At 42.3% G+C, this 15,832-nt stretch overlaps 1 protein-coding gene across 1 annotated transcript; it reads right to left on the reverse strand.

The window, feature by feature from the left end:
- Window positions 1-314: 314 nt before the first annotated feature.
- On the reverse strand, window positions 315-14,752 carry LOC311114233 (small ribosomal subunit protein mS33-like). Its single transcript, XM_084189496.1, has 3 exons — window positions 14,594-14,752; window positions 4,106-4,326; window positions 315-907 (listed from the first exon to the last, which is right to left on the reverse strand). Exons 2-3 carry the CDS (start codon window positions 4,318-4,320, stop codon window positions 802-804), a joined length of 321 nt encoding a protein of 106 aa, XP_084045622.1. The 5' UTR covers window positions 4,321-4,326; window positions 14,594-14,752; the 3' UTR covers window positions 315-801.
- Between the last annotated feature and the right edge of the window lie 1,080 nt (window positions 14,753-15,832).

Consider the following 15,832-nt stretch of genomic DNA (forward strand, 5'->3'; position numbering starts at 1 on the left):
CCAACTGAGCTACATCCCTGCCGGCCATTCCCTCCCCTACCCTGGACGACGCTGGGCCAAATTGTGCACCGCCCCATGGGTCTCCCGGTCGCAGCCGGCTACGATAGAGCCTGGATTCGAACCAGGATCTCTTTGAAATACTGGGCCCTGGGCATCAATTCATAAAGGGATCAGGTCAGTACAGGTTTTGAATGGGATCAGTACAGGTTTCCTGTAGTTACACTAATTATCTAGTAACAACATTGTATAACACATAGTAATTGCATTGCAATACACCAGTCACAAAATGGATAGTGTCCTCCTACACATTTAAGCAGATTTTGTTTTCAGTATTTTATTCATGACACCTGATGTGATGTGTTGCTCAAAAACATGTAAAATCACCAGCTTTGTCCCAGTCAATATGAACATACTAGCGTCACAATTGTATGTACTGACGCCCTCCAGTTCTCCTTCACCCATTCACTGTACAAATAGTATTAGAATGGAAAGCCGCTAACAACGTGGATACAATTGCAGCATAATGAAACATCTTGTAAAGCAAAGAACAGGATGCTATATATACCAAACACACAGTGGTCACAAAGACTGGTCACTTGTCAGATAGGATCTTCTGTGATGGGATTTAGAAGGATCTTTAAAATACACACATCGGCTGATCCAAAAGGTCCAGTCAATATAAACATCCGGAGTGGGGTCACATGTTACCGTTGTGAGGGAGGCCATTCCTCTGGTGTCCCAGAGCAAACGAGGCCAGTTCTGATCACCCCATAGGTCCTCTGTGACAGGGCAGGGAACTGTCTATTTCTTCTTGGTGGCTCTCTTCCCCTCTCCCTTCTTCGGTTTGCCCTTGCCTCTCAGTTTCCTCAGCCGACGCATCTCCTCCTTGAAGTCCTCGTGCTCATCCCTGGTGGGGAACAGGGAGGAAACGGTGTTACTGATGTGGGCTAAACTAGTACTACACTAAAATAGGTGGAAAGAAGAATATAGAGACACACAGGGTCTAGAAAACTGTCTGGTTAGAAGACAGAGACAAACAGGGTCTAGAAAACTGTCTGGTTAGAATACAGAGACAAACAGGGTCTAGCAAACTGCCTGGTTAGAACACAGAGACAAACAGGGTCTAGAAAACTGTCTGGTTAGAACACAGAGACAAACAGGGTCTAGAAAACTGTCTGGTTAGAACACAGAGACAAACAGGGTCTAGCAAACTGTCTGGTTAGAACACAGAGACAAACAGGGTCTAGCAAACTGTCTGGTTAGAACACAGAGACAAACAGGGTCTAGAAAACTGTCTGGTTAGAACACAGAGACAAACAGGGTCTAGCAAACTGCCTGGTTAGAACACAGAGACACACAGGGTCTAGAAAACTGTCTGTGGACAAACAGGGTCTAGAAAACTGTCTGGTTAGAATACAGAGACAAACAGGGTCTATAAAACTGCCTGGTTAGAACACAGAGACAAACAGGGTCTAGAAAACTGTCTGGTTAGAACACAGAGACAAACAGGGTCTAGAAAACTGTCTGGTTAGAACACAGAGACACACAGGGTCTAGAAAACTGTCTGTGGACAAACAGGGTCTAGAAAACTGTCTGGTTAGAAGACAGAGACAAACAGGGTCTAGAAAACTGTCTGTGGTTAGAAGACAGAGACACACAGGGTCTAGAAAACTGTCTGGTTAGAATACAGAGACAAACAGGGTCTAGAAAACTGTCTGTGGGCAAACAGGGTCTAGAAAACTGTCTGGTTAGAATACAGAGACAAACAGGGTCTAGAAAACTGTCTGGTTAGAAGACAGAGACAAACAGGGTCTAGAAAACTGTCTGGTTAGAACACAGAGACAAACAGGGTCTAGAAAACTGTCTGGTTAGAAGACAGAGACAAACAGGGTCTAGAAAACTGTCTGGTTAGAAGACAGAGACAAACAGGGTCTAGAAAACTGTCTGTGGTTAGAAGACAGAGACACACAGGGTCTAGAAAACTGTCTGGTTAGAATACAGAGACACACAGGGTCTAGAAAACTGCCTGGTTAGAATACAGAGACAAACAGGGTCTAGAAAACTGTCTGTGGGCAAACAGGGTCTAGAAAACTGTCTGGTTAGAATACAGAGACAAACAGGGTCTAGAAAACTGTCTGGTTAGAAGACAGAGACAAACAGGGTCTAGAAAACTGTCTGGTTAGAACACAGAGACAAACAGGGTCTAGAAAACTGTCTGGTTAGAATACAGAGACAAACAGGGTCTAGAAAACTGTCTGGTTAGAAGACAGAGACAAACAGGGTCTAGAAAACTGTCTGTGGACAAACAGGGTCTAGAAAACTGTCTGGTTAGAATACAGAGACAAACAGGGTCTAGAAAACTGTCTGTGGACAAACAGGGTCTAGAAAACTGTCTGGTTAGAAGACAGAGACAAAAAGGGTCTAGAAAACTGCCTGGTTAGAACACAGAGACAAACAGGGTCTAGAAAACTGTCTGGTTAGAAGACAGAGACAAACAGGGTCTAGAAAACTGTCTGGTTAGAAGACAGAGACAAACAGGGTCTAGAAAACTGTCTGTGGTTAGAAGACAGAGACACACAGGGTCTAGAAAACTGTCTGGTTAGAATACAGAGACACACAGGGTCTAGAAAACTGCCTGGTTAGAATACAGAGACAAACAGGGTCTAGAAAACTGTCTGTGGACAAACAGGGTCTAGAAAACTGTCTGGTTAGAATACAGAGACAAACAGGGTCTAGAAAACTGTCTGGTTAGAAGACAGAGACAAACAGGGTCTAGAAAACTGTCTGGTTAGAACACAGAGACAAACAGGGTCTAGAAAACTGTCTGGTTAGAATACAGAGACAAACAGGGTCTAGAAAACTGTCTGGTTAGAAGACAGAGACAAACAGGGTCTAGAAAACTGTCTGTGGACAAACAGGGTCTAGAAAACTGTCTGGTTAGAATACAGAGACAAACAGGGTCTAGAAAACTGTCTGGTTAGAATACAGAGACAAACAGGGTCTAGAAAACTGTCTGGTTAGAACACAGAGACACACAGGGTCTAGAAAACTGTCTGGTTAGAATACAGAGACACACAGGGTCTAGAAAACTGTCTGGTTAGAATACAGAGACAAACAGGGTCTAGAAAACTGTCTGGTTAGAAGACAGAGACAAACAGGGTCTAGAAAACTGTCTGTGGACAAACAGGGTCTAGAAAACTGTCTGGTTAGAATACAGAGACAAACAGGGTCTAGAAAACTGTCTGTGGACAAACAGGGTCTAGAAAACTGTCTGGTTAGAATACAGAGACAAACAGGGTCTAGAAAACTATCTGTGGTTAGAACACAGACAAACAGGGTCTAGAAAACTGTCTGTGGTTAGAAGACAGAGACAAACAGGGTTTAAAACTGTCTGGTTAGAACACAGAGACAAACAGGGTCTAGAAAACTGTCTGGTTAGAATACAGAGACAAACAGGGTCTAGAAAACTGTCTGTGGACAAACAGGGTCTAGAAACCTGTCTGGTTAGAACACAGAGACAAACAGGGTCTAGAAAACTGTCTGTGGTTAGAACACAGAGACAAACAGGGTCTAGAAAACTGTCTGTGGTTAGAACACAGACAAACAGGGTCTAGAAAACTGTCTGTGGTTAGAAGACAGAGACAAACAGGGTCTAGAAAACTGTCTGGTTAGAATACAGAGACAAACAGGGTCTATAAAACTGTCTGTGGTTAGAACACAGAGACAAACAGGGTCTAGAAAACTGTCTGGTTAGAATACAGAGACAAACAGGGTCTAGAAAACTGTCTGGTTAGAATACAGAGACAAACAGGGTCTAGAAAACTGTCTGGTTAGAATACAGAGACAAACAGGGTCTAGAAAACTGTCTGTGGTTAGAACACAGAGACAAACAGGGTCTAGAAAACTGTCTGTGGTTAGAATACAGAGACAAACAGGGTCTAGAAACGGTGTAATTTCACTGTCTGTGGTTAGCCAGAAGAACCTAGAGTAGAGCTGTATACATTATTGCACAAGGCCAAAACACAGACATGCCAAAAGAACCCCGATCCCTTTCCCGTGAATAGGCCTAGCGATCTATTAAGGCCAAACACCACGGCATGTCTACCTGAAGAGTCCCATGTATCGTAGCTTCTGTGTAAGGGCATAGTAGATCTTGTGTTGGGGGTACCAGTCATACACCTCCTTCTTCTGGGCCATGGGCGGCTCCTTGAACAGCTGGACCACCTTCATGGACTTGTTGTCTGTGGGACGCACCACATCCCCAAAGATACGTGCGCTGAGACGCGCCATACGCACGGCGTAGTTCGACAGACTGGCCATAGCTAGCTGAAATACAAGAGGAAAGAGGAGCAGCAAAGTTTAAAAAAAAAAATGTTCAAAAAAATAATAATTATAACCAAGACGGGTTAGCTGACAACGTCACGCGCACTTCAATGGGGGCAGAAGTCTGTGTGCTGTTGTTGTGATTCTGGATAGCAAGATCGCTAGCAACAATGACAAGAAGCTGCCCTGTGGGGAATCGTAGGTGGCTCGTTTCAGCTAGTTGTATCTTGTTCTTGATAACGTGTCTTGTTTTGACTGATGGCCGATCTATGCTAATATGGCTAAAAATGTGCTAGCTACCTGACCAACAATTGTAACGATGTATTTGAGACAAGTGCTCATTGTGCAAATCTATGTTTTCAATAAATATTTGGAGACTAAATATAGTTTACGTGTTGTCAACGATCTAAAACAGGAGAAGTTGAATATGGTGATTATCTTTTTAAGCCCAGGAAGCAGTCATTTTACTTGCCATTAACCAGCTTTTCAAGCTTAATAATGTCAAAAATAAGCACCAAATCCACCTTTCCTGCACCTCCAATAAAATCAGTCATTACTGCCACGCACAGGTTGGCTGATCCAATAAAATCACTCATTACTGCCACGCACAGGTTGGCTGATCCAATAAAATCACTCATTACTGCCACGCACAGGTTGGCTGATCCAGCAGCTGGAAAGGTCATTGATTTTTCATCCAGAGAGGAAGAGGTCGAAGTGACAGGGTTTCACTCTCGACCAAAACCTGTCCAAAATAAGCCTGATACGTTTCTATGGGCTTGTTTTGGACCTAAGCTTGTCACCTGCCTTCCCTCCTTTGTGAAAACGACTCCCATCGTTAGTGGCGGAGGCATGACCATCGTCATTATAGACAGATCTCTGTTTTAAATCACATACAACAGTGTATGAACATAACATCTAAAAATCGGTTGTTTCACCTGCGCTACACGGAATGCAATAATATTTCCTGTAAGTAGATCAAGCAGTCGATATAAGCTAGGTTTTTAACAGCGATTGTATGTTTCTAGATAGGCTTTATTTAGTGCATTTTTAATTCCATTACTAATATCGCAGGAGGTGAAGAGATTTGGCGCATGTGCACTTGCTCAAAAACAATACTTTGATTCTTTCCTAACAAGGCATGTTTTCGGTTGCATGCAACTTTTTATTCAGAGCTTTTTTGGAAGTACATACCAGCTGGAGCGGCAGTAATGACGATAGTTGCTCAGCGAAACTCCATTCTTTGGTAGCTAATTACCCAATGTATTTAGACATTATTAACCTTGAAAAGCGGGTGAATGGCAAGTTGAATGGCTGCTTCCTGGGCTTAAAGTGGAACTGACTGCATTTTAGTAACATGAAATCTTATTCAAATCTGTTCATACACACCCCCAGGAATTTCTGACAAGCGAGCACTTAGATATGGACATTTTCACATTTTCATAAAATGTTTGGGAATGACCTGTAGTAAGGCATTTGTGAAAATTCTATAGCAAGATAGAGTGGGGAAAAGGCCATGTGTTTGTACAATTAATAGACACTGCAGTAAATAAAGCCAAATTTAAAAAATCTGTCTCATCCAGGACCAGAGTCTACGCAGACCGGTGCGCCATAGCCAATCAGAGCTACAGTAGGCCTTTATGCAAACAAGCCATTTGCCACACGGGCCTGCCATCATTCACTTTGAACTGGACTGTGTGTTTACAGACCGTTGCAAGAGTGCGACTTTAAATAATTAGAAAGCATTCGCCAAAAGCCACAAAATACACCTGAATGGATTTCTGCAAATATGTAAATACCACGGGAGTCCTCTTACATTTGGGAACTTGAACTGCATCCATCTATTCTGCCAACAATGCCTTACGGTAGGTCATGGAATGTTGAGTGAAATATAACCTATTTTTAAAACCTCTTATAAAGTTGGTTTCGTAGCATAAACTGGTAATTTGATATTTTTGACTGATATTATGATTGTCTGTTTCATATCTGCAAAGTAGTTAAACCGCTGTAGGTTCCACTTTAAATAGTCCAAAGGGTCACCCACCATAAATGTGTTGTTTCTTGACCCAGGTAGAAAAACTTTAAAAATTTCAACAATACTACCTAGATAATGTTCTGAATGTATCCACCGGGTGGGTCTAATCCTGAATGCTGATTGGTTAAAAGCGCATTCCAGCCTGTGTCTATTCCACAAATTACCACAGCTAAATGGATGACGTTAGATGGCCATTTACTCTGTTCCATCTGACTGCCTCATCAGCCCAGCCAGGCAAATTATAAACTTGATCTCCACTATAAAAAGCATCTAGATATTATCTCACATTTTATTTTAGACTGACATTTAGTTTTCAACAGCGGAGATTTGTATCTGTCTCTCCGACATTTGCAACATTGTTTCAATATTCACATTTTATCTCCAGCTGTCCCCATAGTAATGAACCTGTATCGGTCGGGAGTCGGGACGAGACAGACAGGCAGCTTTTCTCAGCCAGTCGAAAACATGAATCAGCTGGCATCCTTTTTATGGATATATACACAAAGAAATGTCAATTTAAAAAAGGTGAAACGAAGTGCAGCTAGTTTGCAGTCTTTCCAGCTTCAGTGTTTTGAAGTGATTGTGTTAGCTGTGTTGTTGGCTAGCTCCTCTGAACAACAGTGTCCTGACGAGAGAGCACATTTTCTCTGCCAGGGTGAAATAACGCCTCATTAGCTCATTGTTATGGATGTATTGTTGATAACGGGATATGGAGAAGGGAGAGTCGGTCAAGGATGGATTCAGACTAGGTGATAAATTGTATGACAAGGCAGTTTATTCAGAGTAAAGATATCTGGTACAAGCGTGCACGGACTCGTTCTTTCAGCTCATATGGAACTTGCAGACGGAGCCCCGAAAACACAGTGCACACATGTTTTATACAGTTTAGTAAAGTAGGTTGAGTCTGGCAGATCTGGTCTTCTGGTTGGTCCATGCTGTTTGAGCGTTGTCCTCTGTGATTGGGTCTAGGAGATCTACTCAGGCCCTTTGTTCCGAATGCTCAGCAAAGTAGGAGATTTGGTGTGTGCGTTTAGTTATCTCTTATCTTGAGTAAGTCTGTGTGTGTGAGTGCATCTTTGCAAAAGTCACGAGATGTTATTGTCTATAATCAGCAATGACCTTAACACCCTGTGGTCAGGCGTTACCTGTTTCATCAATGTCTATGCAAGGTTGGTGTCAGCATTCTGTCTCTGAGTGTGTGTGTGTGTTCAGCATCATGTGCCTCTTGTGCAATGCAGAACATGTTTTCTGCAATATATGTGCCTTCGAGTTCTTGACAAAACTTGTCTTGAAAAAGGAATTAGTTATAGCAATGTAATAGCAATAAGCTATTTATAAAAATAGCATTTCTTACAAATCCCCCTCTACACGTCTCTAAAGACGTGTCATATAGGGAAAGGCGTGACATAAACTAAGTAAAAAACAAACAAAAGGGAAACTTTCTCAGAGAGAAAGTTTTGAGTAGAAAGTTTTGAATCCCCCTCTTCACGTCTCAAAAGAGACGTGATCCATTAATTATGTTGGCATTAAGCATAGTTGAATCAGTCTTAAAAGAAAAACAATAATGTAGAAAAGAAAAACAACACATGATAACGCATAATGCAATTTGTAAAAAAAATGTAACCATTCCCCCTCTAGCATACTAATTATATGGGCAGTTAATTAAACAATGTTAGTCCCCCTCTAGTGAGTGAACATAACAATCAGAGTTGGTCTTCGAAATTGCTAACCTCCAATTGTCGTTGTTCAGGTTTGTAATCATGACAGGCCCATCCACCTTTAATATTATATAAGGAGGATAGTCACTTTCAAAATCGTCCAGTTCCAAATCATTAGTTCCCAAAAGCGGATACAAGGCAACATCCACAAAGAACAAGTATACCCATAGAAGCTATAACTTCACCCAGAATTGTCACAACAATAGTTTTCCATTTACCAAATATGTTATTGAACCAACCGTTTATGGAGCTATCAATACCAGAGTTCTTAACCAGTTCGTTCGCCAGCGCGGTGATGGTCACTCAAGCGCTTTTGTCACAGGCCCGTCCGGTGCTATATTGTTGGAGATGAAAATACAGCACATATATCCAAACAGAACACAAACCCCGTCCTGCTCAGCCAAAAGCATATCTAAAGCTATTCTATTCTGCCATGCCATTAAGCTAGTTGCCGCTGTCTGCTCAGCTAATCCCTTTATTGCATCACGAGTGTGGGTTATAAATATTTTGCTGGTTATATTAAATATAATTTATCCAATCTACATTTTTATTAATTGTTGACCACCAGAAAATACTTGATTCAAACCCAGCTGCGATCTGATTCCTAGCTTTGAATTGTTCTGAAACCTCTCGAGGTACTCCTATCTCATCAAAGGATCCTTTCATCAAAGGATCCCGGGAGGAGGTCCTATTTTCTATGTGACAACTCACCAGTCTCTGACACGTTTGATTGTTTGCTTATGTAGGTGAGTTCACAATCAGTTATCACCACATATCCATCAGATGTCAGCACGGGTCTGGTTTTTTTTGCTCCTAAAATCCTCTGTGACTTCAAACTGAGGCAACCCAGGTCTGAATGACTTTGTTATCGGGGGAAACAGATAGTGCAAGTTACCATAAGACTCTCCAGTTGAAGAAGATATCTCACTTGTCAGGTCTGTAATCTGTTTTAGCATAATTCAGACTTTCAGACAGTACCTACCCTCATATGGGTCGCACTGCCATTTTCTGATAATTCCCTACTTTCACAACCCTAAACTGTATATGGAGATTGGTGATGTCCTTCCCTAAAGTCCCTAGTATTTCTCCTTTCCCTACGTCTAGTTGTCTCCTATGCCTTTTCAACTTGTGTTAGGTTAACTACCACTTCTGGCTGAAACAGGAGGGTCCGTGTGTGTTAGGAATATGGCCCCCACAATCAGACAGCTACCTACCGTCGGGAGACCTGTGAATCCCCACCCTTGCCCTGAGAACATGTCAGATGCCAGAGGCCAACCCATTGCTTTACCTTCTATCGAACTCACACAGGGATGATCAGACAGGGTAAGGGAATCTTCGTTAAGGAGGCAACCCCCGAACCCTAGTGGTGATCGGATCTTTCTCCTAACTCTGTGCTTGTTCGTCAGGTGTAGCTGGTTTTGCCTTTTTACAGTGTGTGACATGCACCCAGATGGATCTCTCAGCTATTCTGCTGGCAAAGGCAGTACTTGGTAGGGCCCTTCCCGCCAGGCCTGGTTCAGTCTCCTGGTTAGATAGAGTGGGTCACCTTCTCCTTTAATTCACCTGTGGGGCACAAAACCTCTGACATACAGGTGTGGTTAATAAACTATCATACATGTTTTTCTGTTTTGTTTTTTTTAAAAGTATTTTGTCCTCTCCTTCGTATATATTTAATATTTAATCCATCCATCCCCCTTTTTGACACATGATTTGGCCATGTGTCAATATTACCACCTACCTAAACAATCACTTTGGTAATATTGGTAATTCATTATCCAATTGCCATTCCTCCACTCTCTCTTCTGTTATTTTATGGTTCAAATCAAATATACTATTACCAAACTATAACCTTCTTCACAATTTGCACAGTATTACAAATTACCCTCAACTTAGTAAAATAAACTATCTTAAAGTCCCGTCTCATGCCTTTAGAATTTACTAGTGTGGATGATTAATTAACACCAGAATGTTAAAACAGAGTTCAGAGGCAATTGAAATCATTTAACGAACTGTTTAATCCCATAGTATACTAAACATTACCATTATTCTAAATATTTCATAAATGTTAGTTATCCCAAGTGTTCATTAAGTCCTCATGACATTCATTCTCATAAGAAATCATATATACCCCAAACTCAGCCAAAAGCTAAAAAACTCCATAAAATTCACTGTGTGCTCCTCTAAGACCTATCACCCTTGACCTGCTGAAAACCCTCCAAAATTGAAACAACAACCCTTTATAAACATCATACTAGGTGTGTTGTTTTTTATTTGAAAACCCCAATTAAAACCAACAACCAAACAGCCAGGTCATGATGACTCCTGATTTCTCTCTTCCCCTTCTGCCTACAGTTTCTTAACTGGTGCCCTTTCCTTGCAGTAACTACACGGTTCCTCACATTTTCTAGCAAAATGTCCCGTTTTGTCACAATTGTAACACTTCCACTCACTCCTGTCTCCACTATTACTATTTCCTTCTTGTCTGTCTTTGCTACCGTAACCTCTCTTCTCTCCTAGGTATTGACTAATAGTCTCACTGTCTCTAATTCAACATAAAACCCCATCATCCAATCAATTTTCATACCCATTACTGTCAATGCCAAATTAGGTTTCTCTGTTCCTGTTGAAGTGCTAAATCAATAGTAGCCAATTCAAACACCTCACAATTTGGATCAAAGGGTTCCTTAGTCTTCCCCCCACTAGAGTCTACTATTTCTCCCTCAAGGACTAGTCACGCCTTATCTTCCTCTTTCTCACACTCAAAGCTGGGGGATGGACTTCTCTCTCTCTCTCCTCTCTCCTGTCTGACTCAGAGAGATTCCCCCCCAATAGATTAGGTAAGGCTATCAGTGGGTACTGGCCCCCTCCTACTCTCTCTATCTCACTGCTTATTTCTCCTTTACACACCTTATGTATCTGTTTTAAGCATGGATTCGAGTTTATCTGCGTCCAGACGTCCCTCAAAACCATACCTCTCCCTCCACCTGGTTATATAATGGAGATTTCTTCTATCCCTGGATTCCATTTTAATTACATCAAGCATTTCTCGTCCCCAGTCAATTCTGGGACCTCTTGTGAGGATTCCCCCCCCCCATGGTTGGTACTGTTAAAAATCCCTTAGCCACCTCTTCTATATTACAAGTCAATTTAACAAGTAATTCAAAATAGCTTCACACAACAACACCTCATAAGGAGTGCCCAGCAGGAGTCCAATTCCTATCAGAAAACATACATACAAACATTCAGACACTCCCAATCTCTCCCAGGGGGAAAAAGTTATCCTTCTCCCTGAGTGAGATTGTTGTTCCCATAAGGGTTTCTTCATTTTGTTGTCAGGATTGGTTCTCGCTGCTCAAATCAGCTCTTACTTCAGACAATGGTCTGGAAGGAGTGGGGGCTGGAGTGCAATGTGTTAGATGGTGCCAGGGTGCTCCTGATTTACCTCTGACCTGGACTGAGTGTGAAGTAACCTCCTTCACTTCGTACGGTCCAGTCCACCTGGGTTCCAGCCACTTTCTTTTGTGGACTTTCACCCTCACCCAGTCTCCCACTTTTACCTTCAGTGGTGGCGTGTTTCCCGTCAGCTCCCCCTCTTGGGCCTTCTACACCTGAGAAGAGAGTGCTGCAGAAAATTCCGTCAATTTCATCACATAATCAGTCATTTCTATCTGTTGTACATCAAGGGCGGGCATATGACCTCCCTCCCTTGGTGGACTCTGGCATTACTCTCCCTGTCATTCGTTGTTCTAAGTATTCATTAAATTTGGGTATGGTTGGGTTTGGCCCTGCCATTTTGCTTTCTCTGTCTTTATACACTTATCCCGTCCCTGGTGTTTTATTTCCAAGGATGTATTATCGGTATCAAATACAGACTTATCTCATGTATGACACCCTCGCATATAAAGAGGCTAATTTATATAATTTGTAATGCAATTATTATCATAAGAATAAGAATTCCAATCACATATACCAATGCAGTAATTTCTACACACAGCACACACCACGCTTTAGTTATCTCACGCTTGTTCTAGAATCATGCACAACTTCAATATCAGTCTCCCCAGTCCCTGGTTCCTGAAACCCTAGGTCGAATTCACTCAGTTCAAAAGTTTGATATTCAGTTTCATAAGTCTCACTATTACTTCCCATCCTCCATCACACGTTTAAGATATAACACAGACACGTTAAAATATAAACACAGCAAAACAAAACTGCCAATTAGAATTCAATACCTTAAAAAATGTAGGTTACCAGAGCGTACTAAAACATAGTCTCAGTTCAACAGAAACAACTGGATCCCTTAGAGACTTTTGTCTTCAGGTTAACTGCACCTTTCACACAACCATTTAAATGGAACGTTTTAAATGTGAAATTACAGAGATAGCTGGCATCCCCGGGAATTCAGGAATTCAGTACCTCTGGTCAATTTCGGTGATTCTCCCCCACCTAATGATGGGTCAAATCTCATCCACTCACACAGTTCCCCCCCGGTCTGACTCTCTGGATCCTTCTCTCGTGAACCCACTCTCCCAGCCGGCTTAAACTGTACACATAATATCACACACTTCCCGGTCTGACTCTCTTGGTCCTTCTCTAGTGAACCAACTCTCCCAGTCCGGCTTAATACATGTTATCACAAAGTCCCTCCCGGTCTAACTCTCTTGGTCCTTCTCTAGTGAACCAACTCTCTTAGCCGACTCTCGACTTATTAATTATTCCCACATATGTTTACTTCACTGTCTATTTTCAGTTGTCATACATGTATAAATTTAATCAATAATTCATACTCACACTCGGTAATACTGATCAGAATTTAGATAGACTATACGACAATATGCAAAGTTTGATTTAACAGGTTTTGCTTACCTTGTTTATAGTCGACTTTAGGATCAGTTTCCCGAGCTGAGTTGAATTGTTGTCCTCCCCCCGAATAATTACACCAGTCTTCCGTGAATCGTCCTTCCACCAACTCGCCCCCTCACATCCACATCAACCACTCTGGACCGTGTATCTAGACAACCATCCTCTGCTACCAAGTTTCTGTTGATAACCGGATATGGAGAAGGGAGAGTCGGTCAAGGATGGATTCAGACTAGGTGATAAATTGTATGACAAGGCAGTTTATTCAGAGTAAAGATATCTGGTACAAGCGTGCACGGACTCGTTCTTTCAGCTCATATGGAACTTGCAGACGGAGCCCCGAAAACACAGTGCACACATGTTTTATACAGTTTAGTAAAGTAGGTTGAGTCTGGCAGATCTGGTCTTCTGGTTGGTCCATGCTGTTTGAGCGTTGTCCTCTGTGATTGGGTCTAGGAGATCTACTCAGGCCCTTTGTTCCGAATGCTCAGCAAAGTAGGAGATTTGGTGTGTGCGTTTAGTTATCTCTTATCTTGAGTAAGTCTGTGTGTGTGAGTGCATCTTTGCAAAAGTCACGAGATGTTATTGTCTATAATCAGCAATGACCTTAACACCCTGTGGTCAGGCGTTACCTGTTTCATCAATGTCTATGCAAGGTTGGTGTCAGCATTCTGTCTCTGAGTGTGTGTGTGTGTTCAGCATCATGTGCCTCTTGTGCAATGCAGAACATGTTTTCTGCAATATATGTGCCTTCGAGTTCTTGACAAAACTTGTCTTGAAAAAGGAATTAGTTATAGCAATGTAATAGCAATAAGCTATTTATAAAAATAGCATTTCTTACAGTATCCAAATAAATGTCACTAGAAAACAGCTTCAACAAATGCAGCTACTGTTGTACTTCTTTTTGACGTGACCAAGTTAGCCGTAGTTAGCTAGCTAGCTAGGGATAAGAACGACTGTCTCCAGCCTAACAACACCCCGTCCAAATATATCCTCCAAAACACCGGCTTCTCCGGCATTATCACTTAAATGAACACTGTGGTGGTTCAAAACGTGTAAAAGTTGCACATACCTTCCTTTTTTAAATAAAAGTAACGATATTTTTTTTTCTCCATCGAAATCATACTAGCGCATCTTGGGTTATTTCCCTAGCAACGTTGCCGTTTCACCATGGTTACTGTCGTTACGGACAGACCTTCCTGAGGGTTGCGTTCGTCCTGGCATAAAACTGAAGCGACATTTTACATTTCAGTCATTTTAGCAGGCGATCTTATGCAGTGCGACTTACAGTTAGTGAGTGCATATATTTTTCATACGGGTCTCCCGTGGGAATCGAACCCACAACCCTGGCGTTGCAAGCGCCATACTCTACCAACTGAGCTACAGGGGGAACACATGTCACCGCTCCTGTTTGGCCTCTTGGACTAAAAGGAGACTCGCCATATTCAACGTCTTCTGTAAACCCAGTTTTGCCCGAAAGTTGCTAAACAACCAACCCGTTAATAAAACAGCTTCATTGGTCATGGTTTTAAAACCAATCGAATAATCATAGCCAACACATCATAAACGTTCATGATCAGTTTTAAAACATGCACCAGACAGAGGAAGGCATACACTAAAATGACAAAATGGCTCACTGTGTCCACAGTCAAATACATACCTGGAATCACCGCGACTTGTGCAGTAGCTTTGTTATATCCAATGCAGATATATTACCATGTTCTACACGATAATTGCATAACTTGCTACTCAGTGTGTGACTGGTAATTGTTATTGTATTTCGTTAAACGTGTCGCTAACCTTCAAGCATGCCACCACTTCTTCTATAATATTCTTCTTCTTCTTCGATGTGGTTTAACGGCGGTTGGCATCCAATAAATGTTGCATTACCGCCACCTACTAGACTGGAGTATAACTCCCTTCTACTTCGCTTGAAAATAAAAAAAATAAAAAAATCTTCAAATACCCTACAATCCAACCCTACACTCACAAAAAACCCAACACCCTACTCCCCTATTTAAATATATATAGTCCTACCTCAGACCAACAGCCTGAAAGGACGGGACACCACCTCTCATTTTTACATTTTAGTCATTTAGCAGACGCTCTTATCCAGAGCGACTTACAGTTAGTGAGTGCATACATTATTTTATTTTATTTTTCATACCCCCCGTGGGAATCGAACCCACAACCCTGGCGTTGCAAACACCATGCTCTACCAACTGAGCTACATCCCTGCCGGCCATTCCCTCCCCTACCCTGGACGACGCTGGGCCAATTGTGCGCCGCCCCATGGGTCTCCCGGTCGCGGCCGGCTACGACAGAGCCTGGATTCGAACCAGTATCTCTAGTGGCACAGCCTTAGACCACTGCGCCACTCGGGAGGCCAACCTTCACTCAACACACTCAATCAATCACATTTTATTTATAAAGCCCTTTTTACATCAGCAGATGTCACGAAGTGCTATACAGAAACCCAGCCTAAAACCCCAAACAGCAAGCAATGCAGATGTAGAAGCACGATGGCTAGGTAAAACTCCCTAGTAAGTGGCTCTGAGGGGTGGCCAGTCCTCTTCTGGCTGTGCCGGGTGGAGATTATAACAGTACATGGCCATTAAGGCCAGATTTTTCTCCAAGATGTTCAAACCTTCATAGATGACCAGCAGGGTCAAATAATAATCACAGTGGTTGCAGAGGTTGCAACAGGTCAGTACATCAGGAGTAAATGTCACTTGGCTTTTCATAGCCGGCCATTTAGGGGTTGAAATAGCAGGTGCGGTAGAGAGAGAGAGTTGAAAACAGCAGGTCTGGGACAAGGTAGCACGTCAGGTCAGGGTTCCATAGCCGCAGGCAGAAGAGTGGAAACTGGAGCAGCAGCACGACCAGGTGGACTGGAGAC

Source organism: Coregonus lavaretus, assembly GCF_964263955.1.
Source record: "Coregonus lavaretus genome assembly, contig: HAP1_SCAFFOLD_608, whole genome shotgun sequence".
NCBI lineage: Eukaryota > Metazoa > Chordata > Actinopteri > Salmoniformes > Salmonidae > Coregonus > Coregonus lavaretus.

Coding starts and splice junctions, on each gene's coding strand:
- LOC311114233 (XM_084189496.1), bottom strand. CDS start 4,320: ATGGCCAGTCTGTCGAACTACGCCGTGCGTATGGCGCGTCTCAGCGCA. Junction 908..4,105: donor CGATACATGGGACTCTTCAG/GTAGACATGCCG, acceptor GTTCCCCACCAG/GGATGAGCACGAGGACTTCA.